This window comes from Bombus bifarius, unplaced genomic scaffold, assembly GCF_011952205.1.
Source record: "Bombus bifarius isolate JDL3187 unplaced genomic scaffold, Bbif_JDL3187 scf7180000008008, whole genome shotgun sequence".
Lineage (NCBI taxonomy): Eukaryota > Metazoa > Arthropoda > Insecta > Hymenoptera > Apidae > Bombus > Bombus bifarius.
The window spans coordinates 1,826,448-1,842,508 of record NW_022884386.1 but is presented as its reverse complement, the minus strand read 5'-3'; the positions used below and the strand labels follow the sequence as shown (position 1 = coordinate 1,842,508).

Below are 16,061 nucleotides of genomic sequence, written 5' to 3'. Positions count from 1 at the left end.
TGTTACTACACGATAGAAATTTATAATATATAGCAAATTTATAATACGAAAAAGAGAGACTAACGAAGGTCTTTTTTTCTATTTTCAGGGTGGTGAGGATGTTTTCCTGTGATTGGTGGTGAAACACAGTAACACTGATTGTGTAGAAAAATGGCTTTGACCGTTGTAACCTCGGCCCGCGTTTTCAACGGAAACGGTAAGTCGCATTAACATACAACGACATTGCAATAATTTTATCGATAATTAGGTCGCGGATATCTATATAAATTTATACTTTTATAAACACGATTAAATATCGTAAGCAGTAGTGTACTTTGCATATTTTATATATCTTTGCAAATTATATGGATTATATGTAATTATTTTTGCATCTATGTGTTTCCCATGAATAAATGAATGCAAATCCGCGGACTATCGATAATGATATGCATTAGCCATGTCGAATATAATTCGTACGATTTAAATTGAATATCGAAAAACCCTTTATTTCGATTGCGAAAGATTATACAATTTGTTATTAATTTATTATATAATATTCGATTTACATCTTTGATCTGCATTTTCAACGAAAACGTGTAAGTAACATTACGTAAGTGATATTAACAGATAATAATGTTAGTGATAACGATATACTCTGCTGATAATCCAAATTTTGCGTCTAGCTGAAAATATTTGAGTTGTAGAAAAATAGCACAAAGAAAACATTATAGAGCTTCTCGTCTTATCGGATAAAACAACTCGTTGTTTTCGTTGCATCGCGTCGTTATAAATAAATACAATAAAACTTTGGAAACGTGGTAGCGCGCCTCTAACCGAGGAAACTTTCTCAACAAACTACAAACGATCCGACTAATGAAGCAGCCGGATTCTCCCTGAACTCTAAATTGAAATTTCATGCGAATCTCCGCCACCATTTCCTTTATACAGTTTACTGCAGTTCATGATCAGCTTGATCCTTTAATTATCCAAAAAAGTATCGCGTAAATAAATAAAATAAACAAGTAAAAGACGACAATGTACGAAGATCGCTAATGAAAAATGTGATAAATCACAATTTCTCGTCTGGTGCGAAAGAATAATTTTTGATATCGTGTCAATCAACTCCACGCTAGAACTATCTTTTCGTTTGTTTTTGAGAATAAATATGTCTTGTACATTTAAAGTTAATTGACAAATTAATTAATCGATTTAAACGAATACTATCGTTAGATCGTGCATTTCTTATCTATTTTTAATTGACCTATAGGTCTGTTCCTTTCTTCCACTACTTCGTATTATAATTCTTCCCTTAAATGACCAAAAGACGTGCACTAAAATCAGAAAATCAAGAAAAATATGTTTATCGCGGTTATCTTTTCTACGATCTTTAAATACAGCGGTAGAACTTCATTGAGTCATTGCCACGTATACGTTGCGATAGCATGAACGGACCAATATGACACGTAAATGGGATCCCCACGTTGTCGCGGCTAACGAACTTTGCCAGATTATTATTACCGTGGCTTTGGATGATCGCCAATGGTTACAACATATTTCGGTTTACGCTTCGCATCGGTCATTACCCTCGAACAATCAGCCTCTCGAGATAAAACACAATCGAATCTAATTTCCAAAGATAGATCCTTTCTATCGAACTCATCAAACAAAGACGAGATCATTTTCTTTTGGAATATCATTAGGAGGGTCGAACTTTCTCCATATCCGCTTCTTCAAATAAGATACCACCGAACCTAACTTCGAAAGATAATTTTCCTTCGATTTTCTGTTCGATCTATTCGAAGCAGGATAGGGTCATTTTCTTTTCGAGTATCTTGAAGAAGATTGATGTTGCTCTAAATTACTATTATAACACATTAATATTCGGTGCAGTCGAGGATTCGGTTGGTGAATCCTCTACGAAAAATACTTCGATAAAAAATGTGTACGTGATACAGTGTGTAATTGGGATTTTGGTTATGGGTTTAATCAGAGTCATCGATGAAAGAACTGTTACCATTGTCCGCTTCTTGAAATAAAATACCACCGAACCTAACTTCGAAAGATATTTTTCCTTCGATTTTCTGTTCGATCTATTCAAAGCAGGATAGGGTCATTTTTTTTCGAGTGTCTTGAAGAAGATTGATGTTGCTGTGATACAAATGTATACGTGATACAGTGTGTAATTGGGACTTTGGTTATGGGTTTAATCAGAATCATCGATGAAAGAACTGTTACCATTGTCCGCTTCTTGAAATAAAATACCACCGAACCTAACTTCGAAAGATATTTTTTCTTCGATTTTCTGTTCGATCTATTCGAAGCAGAATAGGGTCATTTTCTTTTCGAGTATCTTGAAAAAGATTGATGTTGCTCTAAATTACTATTATAACACATTAATATTCGGTGCAGTCGAGGATTCGGTTGGTGAATCCTTTACGAAAGATGCTTCGATAAAAAATGTGTACGTGATACAGTGTGTAATTGGGATTTTGGTTATGGGTTTAATCAGAATCATCGATGAAAAAACTGTTACCATTGTCCATGCTCTGCTTGATTCGGGGAATTGAAATAATTACTCCACGGATTTTATATGAATTCCATTTTAATCTTCTAACGCACAATCTTTCTCTCCATTTTATGGAGTCGATCAAATTCTTATACAAAAGTAACGTACAAGCGAAAATACATTTTCTATTTGGTAATACGAGTAATGAAATATTTTAATATACAAAAAATACATAAAATGCACGAAACACGTAGAGATATATAAAATGTACCGTGTATGATATATTCCAGAATATTTGACGAGTGAATCAGATTTCTACCTGGAAATGCTTCCATTTCTTTCGGTTAATTACGTTCATAAAAATATGAATTTGCATCAACATACGCAATACGTATTCACGTACACATACGATATATCGTATTAAATTCATAAAGATCGATAGCTAAAGTAACTATCTGAAGTAAATGTGATTTATACCTGTATATGTCACCAACACGAGTAGCATGTGCGCTAAGTGGTTAACATAAATGTTTTATGTGTCGTTTGATTTAAGTGTTAGATAAAAACTTTTATCGAATAGATAATGATATTTTTTATACTTGTTCCCGGTATACTTCAGTGGGGACGCAGGCCTACGTTTCCGGTTCGACAGGCTCGAAGTGTCTTTGCTGCCCTTACGGCTACCACATCGACCTGGACTTCGTGCGATATTGCGAGGCGGTTGCAGCAGGAAGTGCCGGCGACAGGTCTAGCATCGAAAGACGAAAGAAAAGAGAACGTCGAAGGCAATGTCAGTCGATGGAGGTTCTCCTGGGTCTGGTAATTGATCGCTTCATTCCATAATTAAACTGCTGCTAGATCCAAATTGTGAATCTAGGACGCTCCATTTCGAACGTCAATCGTTGAACGGTTTAACGTTACCTAAATCAAATGGACTTTCGTTCCGTGATAATAGAATCCTTTTTAATCTTCCTTTTCTTCATTTTATATCTCAATGTAATATCACGCGAATCACCTTATATCGATGCATTTAAAAACCAGGATTCTGTCAACGTAATATTTCTGAATATGTAAATTCCCATTACACTTACAATGAATGGAAAGGAATGTGAAGAATTCGCGCAGTAGCTTTTCGTTATTATTTCCTCGGTACAGTTTTATGAAATTTAAAGAGATCGAGGTATTTTATATCTTTACGATAAGGCGTATCTTTTTAATTATAGGAATTCTTTCCATATCTTTGATTCGCGTAATAATATAACGTATCGACTGTACTATGTAGATTTTGTGTAACTCGACAACGATTTATTTCCCTACTTTAAATGTTGCATTTACGTAACTTCCACGCGTTATTTCACTGCTTGATACTCAATGGGTTAGGTCGAACGAAGGTCCAACGATGTTCACCTCGAGGAAAAAAATGAAAGACAAGCATAATAAACAGAAGGAAGATGGTTTCGTAAATTGTTTGATATTTTTAATCTTAGGTGAGTCCAGCCCTCGTCGGAATAGAGGCGGAATTACCGAAAATACCACAGGAACCTGCTACAACGAATGGCGTGACGACTCTGCCGAGGTCGACCCACGATAAGCAAGAGTGCACGCAAGTATCAACGGCTCTCGACCTCAGCGACGTGGTGGGCGATTTCGAGGCGACCTTGAAACGTTCGTCCAAATCCACCAAGACTTTCGATAAAGAGGATCGCACAGAAAACGGTCAGACATATTTATCTTTCGTTTCTATTCGATCGTTTCGTCCCATTTTATCGAGTCGTAATTGCGGTTTCGATAAAAGCAGCCTGTATTTGTAATAAAATACAGTTTGAATCGTAACTTTGCTTGGAAATTCCTCAAATTGTATGTTATCGAATACGGATTACGCGTAACATACGATAGAACTTGATTGCCTGAAACGATCATGATATTTGCCATACCGATAATCATCTAATTTTATTGTCGTACGAACGAAAATCGCTTATATCGAATCGCTCTATGAACGTTAATATCAAGTAGAAACTTTGAAATAGAAATGCGTTGAAAAAATGTGTCATCGATGTGACAAATACTTCCAATTCCGTACGTTTCCTAAAATTGTAGAATTTGCATAGAGAAAAATATCGAGCCGATCCTTGGAATTCTCTTTCGCAGCCGCGATGTTAAAAACATAGAATTCGATAATATAAGTTGATCGAAAAAGATCACAGATAAAACGTAGCGCTAACGCAACGTTGGTTCTTAATGAGTTAATTAATGTGCCGATATAATCGAGATTCCCGGGTTCTATTTCGATATCACACGGTCACGTAGATATCTCGCAAAAAAATCACAAGACAAGAATTGTTCATTTAATTTTTCTTCCTTCCATTCGCTCGCAATTGGCGTCTCGTGAACTGCAGCCTGATTACGTAGACTTTCTTTGGAATTATTTTCCATGTCGTAACAGAGGCGTCTTTCTGTCGAACGATACAAAAAGGAGGTACCGTACGATGCAACCGATCGCAGCCAATATCAATCGCAGCGGTGAAGAAACGAAGGGGCAAGAAAAAAAGAGAGAAAGAAGGGAATAGATCCGATAATTTCACGCACATTTGATTTCCTCGCGCTGAATCCTTTCGGCCATCTTTGGATTCTCCATGGCCCAATGACCTGATACACAATGATGCCGTGCAAAGAGAAATGCTTCCTTCGCTTTAGAGTCACTGTTTCGCTGAAATGCTTCGTACAACGGTTAAATAAATGCACAGGTCTCGCTAATGAGTTGCTTTCCGTCGTAATCGCCTCGAGGTGGTTTCTCGCCGCGAAATGCATACGCTTGTAACGTGGGGGCTCGAGCAGAGAGACGAGTAGAAACCAGCGAGGAAAAGAAAGAGAGGAACGAAATAAAAAGCAGAAGTGAATCGCGCGTAGCAGGAAAATGAATCTTGGAACTGGCTGACGTTTCCTACGAAACGAAACGTATTCGCGATCGAACAAGTGGCAGGTGGAAACTATAACGCAACAACTCATCGTGTAATTACGGTTGACGAGGAATGCATACGAGCTGTATGAAAATTTCTCTTCGCAATTTCACGTCTGCGCTTTCGTACGTACTCTGTTGCTTCGAAAGAATTCGGACGCTCGTTCGTTTTTGACGAGATGTAATTTAATCTTCGAATCGCCGGTCAAAATTTTCCATCGATAGATCATGATTGCATTCTGTATCAGTATGCTGTTTTTATGGCATGGAGAAATTGACTTGAAGAGCATCGATAGATAATTATCGATGTCCCGCAGAAGCGAGATAAATCAAAAAAGTGATTCAAAATTAGGAAAAAAAGAAAAGATGTATAACAACCTCCTAGGAAAGAGTATCTGATCTCTAAGATAAAGTTCACGTACGAAAGATATTTCTGGACTAGTAACAACGTATAATTTAAGCGTATAAATAGAATGTAGTATTTCGCGATTCTGTCAAATGATAAGAATCTTATTTAATCGCGAGTTACTCGTTCATTTACACATTCTACAAATTGTTACAAATCGACTAAAGTACATACGTATATGATATATGGAAACCAATCAGCGGTAATGTATTTCGTCGTATCAAAAATTCTTTATTGCAGAATGTTTCAATGGTTTTCAAGCGATTTAACAAGTGATCTATTTTACTATCCGTTTAACGGGCCCGTCATAGAAGGCAATCAGTTAAACAGGTGAATACAATTTTCTCCTCTCAATTAAGATCTTCACAGTGCGGGCGATTCACGATCGAAAATCGAATAATTGCCCCGTCAATTGGATTCCTCTCAGAGAACGGTTCACCTGCTAATGCTTCTATGATTTGAACTACTTTTTCTGTATACATGGTGGCTTGAAGGAAAGAACCAATCCATGGTAGTCTATATTTGCCATAGTTTAAAAAGTTTGAATTTAATTTAGATAGAAATAAAAGATACAATTCCATTGCACGTTTGCTTCTCAATTTTTCGTCCCAAATTTATCTAGAACGCAATTGAAACACCGAAATCTGAGACATTGAGTTGTTGCGTAAGTTGTATTCGTCAGAACACATTTGTAACATCCATCTACGTGGATATTATATATTTTTTATAAAAATCTTCAGATTTATCTCCGGGTTTATTATAAAGGAGACTTCTTGTTTTCTACGACCTCAAAATTATTTAATCTTTTCTTTCAAAATTGTTTTGTAGTGTTTCCAAAGGATAAAAATCAGTTACCACCAAAGTCAAAAAACTTTCTATATACCTAATATAATAATTCAATTGCACGCTTGCTCCTCAATTTTTCGTCCCAAATTTATCTAGAACGCAATTGAAACACCGAAATCTGAGACATTGAGTTGTTGCATAAGTTGTATTCGTCAGAACACATTTGTAACATCCATCTACGTGGATATTATATATTTTTTATAAAAATCTTCAGATTTATCTCCGGGTTTATTATAAAGGAGACTTCTTGTTTTCTACAACCTCAAAATTATTTAATCTTTTCTTTCAAAATTGTTTTGTAGTGTTTCCAAAGGATAAAAATCAGTTGCCACCAAAGTCATCGTACTTGCGAAAAACTTTCTGTATACCTAATATAAAAGTACATATCTTATTCTTATCTTTCGTGAGTTTAAAAATTTTGAATTTAATTTAGATAGAAATAAAAGATACAATTCCATTGCACGCTTGCTTCTCAATTTTTCGTCCCAAATTTATCTAGAACGCAATTGAAACATCGAAATCTGAAACATTGAGTTGTTGCGTAAGTTGTATCCGTCAGAGCACATTTGTAACATCCATCTACGTGGATATTATATATTTTTTACAAAGATCTTCAGATTTATCTTCGGGTTTATTATAAAAGAGACTTCTTGTTTTCTACGACCTCAAAATTATTTAATCTTTTCTTTCAAAATTGTTTTGTAGTGTTTTCAAAGGATAAAAATCAGTTGCCACCAAAGTCGAAAAACTTTCTATATACCTAATATAATAATTCAATTGCACGCTTGCTCCTCAATTTTTCGTCCCAAATTTATCTAGAACGCAATTGAAACACCGAAATCTGAGATATTGAGTTGTTGCGTAAATTGTATTCGTCAGAACACATTTGTAACATCCATCTACGTGGATATTATATATTTTTTATAAAAATTTTCAGATTTATCTTCAGGTTTATTATAAAGGAGACTTCTTGTTTTCTACGACCTCAAAATTATTTAATCTTTTCTTTCAAAATTGTTTTGTAGTGTTTTAAAAGGATAAAAATCAGTTGCCACCAAAGTCATCGTACTTGCGAAGAACTTTCTGTATACCTAATATAAAAATACATATCTTATTCTTATCTTTCGTGAGTTTAAAAATTTTGAATTTAATTTAGGTAGAAATAAAAGATACAATTCCATTGCACGCTTGCTTCTCAATTTTTCGTCCCAAATTTATCTAGAACGCAATTGAAACACCGAAATCTGAGATATTGAGTTGTTGCGTAAGTTGTATTCGTCAGAACACATTTGTAACATCCATCTACGTGGATATTATATATTTTTTATAAAAATCTTCAGATTTATCTCCGGGTTTATTATAAAGGAGACTTCTTGTTTTCTACGACCTCAAAATTATTTAATCTTTTCTTTCAAAATTGTTTTGTAATATTTTGAAAGGATAAAAATCAGTTGCCACCAAAGTCGAAAAACTTTCTATATACCTAATATAATAATTCAATTGCACGCTTGCTCCTCAATTTTTCGTCCCAAATTTGTCTAGAACGCAATTGAAACATCGAAATCTGAAACATTGAGTTGTTGAATAAGTTGTATCCGTCAGAGCACATTTGTAACATCCATCTACGTGGATATTATATATTTTTTATAAAAATCTTCAGCTTTATCTCCGGGTTTATTATAAAGGAGACTTCTTGTTTTCTACGACCTCAAAATTATTTAATCTTTTCTTTCAAAATTGTTTTGTAGTGTTTTAAAAGGATAAAAATCAGTTGCCACCAAAGTCATCGTACTTGCGAAGAACTTTCTGTATACCTAATATAAAAATACATATCTTATTCTTATCTTTCATAGCAACTTACATAGCAATATTATAGTTTTATTCTATAGCTTACCTGTACGAACAAAAATCGAGGAGAATTTATACAGCAACCTAAGACGAATATTCCTAGTGGCGCCTACAATACATTCAATAGGAGGCACACAAACGACTGCACAACTTCTTTCGTTCGCGTACACCTTGTACGTTAAAACTCATTAAAGATGAAAGATCGCCATCAAGGATAACTTCTTCGGTCCTCGGTTCGTCGTCCTCGTGAACGCTTCGCCTCGACTTGGTACGGTTTTCACTTTCGCTGAAACAAAGCGGCTCAGCTTTTTACTGATGACACGGTTGACGGTTCGGTTGACGAAATACGACGATCGTGTCATTTTCTCACGAGACCGCAAACTCAATCCCAAGACGTGGCTGCACGCTCGTCTGCAGGAAGATTCTCACGTTTCGCAACCTGGGTCGCACTTGCTCCCGTTTCCTGTCTTATCGGTCGTCAGACAATAGAAGCTTCTTGAACCGGGAACACGCGTCCTACCGACGAGAACGACGCTGTTTCCTCTCTTTGATGCCACTCTCTGATAAATTGGACTTCTTCGGTGCAGAGTATGAAACCTAACAATGGGAACTGAATAAATACAGAATTATATAGCGTAGAAGGTAATGCGTTTGAGGGAATAGGAACACGAGATCAGTTGCGAACAGGATCCGTGTTTTACGTAAGACAAATTAACAGATTTTAAGAGATTTTAGGAGAATCGACACTCGTTCGTGTGCGTTCTTCTCGGTGTTCTTCAAGGAAGTTTCTACGCTACATACAACGGGGCAATTTTAAAATTCGAATTACAATAAACTGTGCTTCTCTTTCGATCTTCTCAAACGTATTCTTGATTATTCTTGATTGTAATTTTGTATGTTCGAAGTAAACTATGCATACCTTTTGCAATTATCTCAGCAGTCGAGTGACATAAAAATCAAAAAACCAAGAAAGACAGACTCGTACGTTTCTCCCACGTACGCTTCTCTTATTTATATATTCGCATTTTTAACTCATTCGCTTGTTATCGTACCATTATGTATACTTCTTCTTGCTATACCATTCTACGAATAATCATTAATCTATACGGTAATCTAAGATCGTACGATCTAATCGCTTTCTAATTTTCAAATCAAAGTGGCAAAACATAATCAACTACCGCTTCTATCCCTCGAAGCAAGTAAAATTCCGGTTACAGAGGCCTAAGCTAATAATTCGATCGAGAAGCGAATAAAACGCGGCACCGGTCCGACCGCACCGTTAAGTAATCGCGAGAAACGGTTGTTCGATACAATTCCCGTGTTTCCGTGACGAGTAAATCGCGAATGGTTCACGCGGCCGTTGATCGCCGGGCTGACTGGTAAATCGCGGTTTAAAGATAGTCCCGGTGGCTTCTTCGGCAGAGTCGGCGCTCGAACGCCGCCGGAACGCGTCAGCGAAGTCGTCGGTGCGTGGCTGGAACCACCTGCTTCCGGTGCTCGTGGCATCGCGTCAGTTGCACCGTCGCTTCAACGGCACCTGTGTTACAACCCCGTGGCAATAACGTTCGAAGTTCCGTCCTCTTTCAACCAAACTAATTCCAAGTTCCTCATCCGGGCCGATTTCCCTGACAAAAGTAGGATCTGCACGCCAGCGGATAGGAATGCGAAAAGATTGAATGCACCGAACTGTCGTTCTCTGTTCTTAGCTTGGCTCTCTTTCTCTTTTCTACGCTTTCTTTTGCATTTCGTATCTCGTTTCATGATTTTCTTTTCTCCTCTTGGTTAAGAGGGAGTTATTCTCAGCTTCTTTTTCTCTCTTTCTGCCTAGTTTTTTTTCTCCCCTCGTTTTCTATGCTTCCTTTTGCGTTTCGTATCCTGTTTCATGATCCTCCTTTTTCTTCTTGGTTAGGATGCAGCTATTCTTAAAAGAGTTGATTCTATTAGGAGAGATATTATGCGAGAGGTTCCTTTTATGCTGTTTTATCGATCAGCATCGGAGGTTTCTGCGATTCAATATCGAGATTGCTTTCCATCGATTCTTCCTACATTGGAAATTGAATTATCTGCCTATCATCTTACTACATTTTTTTTTTCAAACAAGCTCAGGAACTTTTTATTCGCCAGTTTTACGAAAACAGGGAACGAATACGCGATTTACTCTCGTTATGTTCTTCAAGGCTGTTTCAAACCGATTGTACGTTTCGTTTGTTTCGAAAAAGTTTCCTCAGCTTGAAACAAATACGAAAGAATCGTCGTTGATGTCGGTGGTTTTTCATTTCGATTTTACGACAAAGATTCTTTCAAAACGACAGACATTTCTGTATCTTCCTACATAAGAGCAATATCGACACATTAGCATTCGGAAACTGTTGGGATAAATTCACGAATCGTTATTTACGTCCTCTCGGAACATTAAATATCTATTTATTTATTTGTTAAAACGTTAAAAATATTTGTCGGAGCTAAATTCAAATGTTCAATGAGCTAAAAATGTACATTGTTCAAAATGTACACGTTTAAAAATTGTCTCGTGTAAAGAGATTAGGATTTTCTGGAGAAACAGAACAAACCCATTACTCTAATGGAGCGTAACTTTCTCTCGACGTTGGTAACAGGATTCTCAAAGCAGCCGAACTTTTCGCGAAAGTGCATCAAATCGGACTGACACGCTTCATTAGGAACTTGAACGCAGCCGTAAAACTCGTAAAATAATGTAATTTGTTTCAGAAACGACTCGTTGGTCGGCGAAAAAAAAAAACTCGTTCCGAAAATTACGTTCCACTCGTACGTTATATCGCTGAGTGTTCCGCGATCGAACATCAACGTGTGCACGCGTACAATTTAACGAAAGCGTCGGCATACCGGTCGACGATCATCCAGACTTTATTAAAGCGTTAACAATAGCAACCGCTTGGCGAGGATGCTTAGAAAGTAGAAAAAAAAGACAGGCGAAGATTCCGTGATTCTCGTAATTTCGCTTTTGCGTGACGTGTTGAAATCGCGCGTGTATCTTATAGATGTTAGATAGTGGCTAATCGAATCTCACAAGGAACAGAGAGCAGCATCCTGATTAACTTGTTGCTCTACTATTTCCTTTTATGACTATTACTTTTCCATATGATAAAATCGGCCACTTAATCGTTTGAAATTCTTTCTTTCCTGTTGAAAATAGAAACGCTTTGCGTCGTTTAGAAGATAGATCTGTCGCAATACGATCATCGCGTACGTACAAAGTGGTAATTCGTAATTTTCATAAACTGGAAATTAAAAGCTTCGTTTTTAAGTATAACTCGTATTCCTCGCTATCGTACCAGAATTTTCGCCTTAAACGCGACTGAAAGTTCCAAACCAGGAAGATACATGTGTCACGAGTGGTTTGATACCGTATCAACGGTAGCATTCGTCAAATTTTCCAGTCGAAAGCAAACAATCCAAACGCGTCAGTCGTTCGCGAAAAAGGGACACGATATTGCGAAAGACGTTTTACCGGTACGAAAATACCACGTTGGTAAATGTGTGACACGAATTCGCTAGAGGCCGCGATTCCACGTCCGAAAATACACGTGGTTTAATATCGAAAAAGCGTTTCTGGCAACGCAACGGACGAAGAAACGTCTGTGGTAGAAGGTGGAAACACGATGGACTTCTCCATTGGAAACATCGGTACGCGAGACATCACTGTGCGAAACATCGGTGCGCGAATGCGGTGGCACTCCATTTAACTCGATTTGGAAGGTATGACGTGACTTCATCGAGAACGCTAAACCATTTTGGTGCAACCTTGTCAGAGCAAGGTGGTCGCATATGGCGGCGTGCACCTGTCAGCGACCTAAACGTACGTACGAGCAACTGTCGCAACTGTTCTTCGTGAGGACGAGCTGTAAAACCGGCGGCATTTAAAAAAAAGTGGCAACACGATCGACGGGCCCACGACGATTGGGACAACGATCAGGCAACCAGGAAACGCGTGGCGCGTGAAAGCGATGGTCGAGCGAAAATGCCGATCGATGGTCGGCCGACTAAACGTTTGAACGCGCCCGAGGTCGTTTAAAATGTTGTTCACGCGCGTAAACGCGATGCTTTTGATTCGACGATTGCACCAGCGGGTTCGTTTATACGGCACCATACACGATTTAATGCATCGCGGTTAAACTAGATTATTCGACCACCTCGAGCCTGCTATTTTTGTACTTCAAAGAGATAGACTCGCGAGAAGCTTTGCGCTTTGATAAACATTATGACGATGCAGTATTACGAAATTGCAAAACCAGAGTATTACCGAGAATTGGAACGATAATACGACGCTTTACGCTTACAAAACGTACGAAGCTTGAAAGATTTTGCGAAGCTAATTATTAATCTGTTTGGTGGATTGTATCTTAGGAAATTAGAAGTTAATAGTAAAAACAGATTTTCATCGATTTCATTTACGTCAAATATGATATAATTTATTTGTACAAGAGAAACGAAAGAAAATATACGAAAGAAGATAAGAGATAAGAAGAAAGGGAAAATAAGTGAAAATAAGAAGGAAAAAAGAAGAAACTTAATTGTCAAATTAAATTGTACTGAAACAGTCACGAAAATATAGCAAAATATCTAGCCAATGTCTTCCCGATGTCCGCGAATCGTTGTTGCCAAAACGAAGCTTCGTAAGCAGACAGTTTAGACGAATTAGAGAGGGTGAAGCATTATTTCCACGGCGATTAAGAAATCGACGAGCATGCATGCACCACGCATACACGCTCGTCAGTCAGTGTACCGTCGCTACGGGCAAAGAACAGGAGAAGAGGCACATTTCCCCTCTCCATTCACCTCATCGCGAGTAGTCAGAGTCCTGGTTGGCTATAGCCCAGAGTTCGGCGTCACAGTCAAACGCAAACAGTGGCCGCGGCAAAACAGTGGCACGAATGCTGGAAAAACCAACGACAGAAACCCCGGACACGGCATGCGATCCATGGGGATCCAAATCGAAGAGTATCGGCTGCTCTGATTATCAGGGCAATTCGATTATCGCGCGATTCTCCGCCGGATTCATTGCGTCACTGCACGATCGATCGATCGATGCGACAACGAACGAACGAAACAACGACTAAGCACCGGACAACGAACGATGCAACCGTTTTAAATCATCATGTTCGGTTTTCCACTGACTGATAATCGAGAGAAAGTTTACGAGTTTCCACGAAGTCATCAGCAATTCGTGTGATCTAGAGTGCGTATCGAATCTTAGAGGAACATCTTGTTACCAGGATTTGGATGAATAATTAATTGGTTTCTACACCTGTGGACAAGTGTTTCGTTTCGATAGTTTGGTTCTCGCGGGTCGAATAGCGATCGAGACATTGGCAAAATGGGGGTGAAGAATTTTATTATGAAAAGGATACCCTTCTGCAAGATGAAGGCGAAGAGGAAATACCGTGAGCCTATTTTTCTTACTTTCCTGCTTTTTCACATTTTGTCGAGCGGTACGAGTAGGTCGCGATCGACGATGCTAAGGAATTACGACGAAACGTTTATTTAGTTAAATATATATATATTTCTTTTAATATTTATCTATTTTACACGATGATCATATGGAAAAATTTCATATTGCATATATTTGAAATTTCAACGATAGATAGTGGCGAACAATACACAAGTCTCGGCGTCTGTTTTTCTTCGCGATATCTACGAAACGTTACGATAACAAATTCTTACGTCATATCGATTTTTCTCATCATATTTTTGCGTGAATTATCGTCTACTGTTTGCATATCGTTTCGCATACTCGTACAGCTCGAATCTAACCGCTGCTTAGACTAGACTTTTCCTACCAGAGACGCGCGTGTTTCAACGTCAACAGCAATTAAAAGATACTTTATCTGAAGGCTAAAACAAACGAAGAATTCATTATCATCGCGATAGGAGAATCGTGCTACCGCGTGTTTGGCCACTTTGACCCTAGAAATTCGTATCTGTACGTTTTCTCGCCTCCCCTCCAGAAAGAAAGAGGAAGAAACGAAACGTCCGGCAGTAATCGAATGGAAAGTGGAAGAAATTTTAATGGATACGATCTTTCGTTGGCTAGCAGTTCGTTTAATTAGAGTGTTTGACATGGAATCAAATTATATAGGAATCGTGGATATATCGGAAATTATTCAGAGGCAACCGTTCCTTTGCTTTTTTCTTTTTTACCCAATCATTTCGAGGATCTTTTCGATTCCTTCGAATTTAAGATCGTCGTAAATTTATCGTCGATAAATATCGTTCATTTGGAGTTGAATTCGACGAGCTAATACCATCGGTTAGAATTTATCATCTGTCACTTATAGATTAACGATCATATTAAGAAAGAGGAGATTCGATATAAACCACGTGAATTCAATGTTACCACAATGTCGCAATAAGAATATCAAAATCTTAGATATTACTGGCCAATATTATCGATAAATAGCCAGAATATTCGTTTAATTTTCTCATATGCGGGAAAAGGTATCACGAAAACTACCGGAGACATAAGATTATCGTTACAGACATCTTCTGTTCCATCCAAACAATTTTTCGGTAAACAAATTCTTTAGAAAGATCCCTGTAACAGTCTCATTCCAAGTATATTTAGATTCTAAATTCCTATAGTCTCATAAATAACGAAACTAGTTAATCGTTAGGAAAATGCATTGAATAATATGAAAATTTAATGTTTTGATTAAATACACGACATTACGAAGAAACTACTTATATTCTCTTAAAAATTCGTATGGGAAAGAAAGATGTTTTGCTCGTTTATTGCTACAAATCCTTCAATTTGTGAACAGGAAGAAAAAAGGGAAAATGAAGGGAAGAAATGTCGAGGACCTGTCGAGTGCTCCTTTTTAATTTGACTTTCACGACCGATGACGGTTGTTTCTTTTTTGTTTTGTTTTTTTCTTAAAGGAATATGTACTTGTTTCTAATCCACATGTACAACGTACGCGAGAAACCAGCACAGTTTCATCCATATAAAGCGCAACGTAACGATTACGCGCCATTATTTACATGGCTGGATCGTTCGTGCATCCTTCGCGTTGTCACGGCTCGCGTGAGGACCGTGTCGAGTCCTTTTAAGGATATTCAATAGCGCTAGAAGGCTGCGTAAAGCTCCTCACTTCCTGAACAAATTTTTCGTCAACGTAGATGTTACATGCCCTGTCAGTTTCTAAAGTTGCTGAGATATCAAATTATAATTGGGAAATTCTTTGATGGAACTGCAAGAACTTAACTTCTTAACGAAGATTGATTTTCACGGTGATCGCTAGTATATTTTTCATTAACCTAGATTTGTATAGTTTTTAATATAATTGCTAGTATGTCCCAATTGGTCTCAGTGATGTCAGTAACGTTATGTATATATATTTTATAATAGCAAAAATAATACATAATTATGTTATATATATCGTATAATAATCCAGCAATCGTTTTAAAAATGACCTCTTAAATATTCGGGTTATATGGTTGCATCGGTCTACGAAGAGATAAATAAATGGTTATATTTGTGAAAT

General features: G+C 37.5%; 1 protein-coding gene across 5 annotated transcripts in view; it reads left to right on the top strand.

The window, feature by feature from the left end:
- LOC117206852 (KN motif and ankyrin repeat domain-containing protein 2) overlaps positions 1 to 16,061 on the top strand; it is a 67,882-nt gene that overhangs the window by 39,635 nt on the left and 12,186 nt on the right. For 4 of the 5 annotated variants that reach the window (XM_033446572.1, XM_033446573.1, XM_033446575.1 and 1 more), the window contains exons 2-4: positions 89 to 196; positions 3,105 to 3,304; positions 3,973 to 4,201. In XM_033446572.1, the coding sequence (XP_033302463.1) occupies positions 151 to 196; positions 3,105 to 3,304; positions 3,973 to 4,201 (475 nt within the window). In that variant the 5' untranslated portion in view covers positions 89 to 150. Of the gene's footprint in view, positions 1 to 88; positions 197 to 3,104; positions 3,305 to 3,972; positions 4,202 to 13,777; positions 13,962 to 16,061 lie in introns of those variants that run through there. The other variant, XM_033446576.1, reaches the window with a different exon arrangement.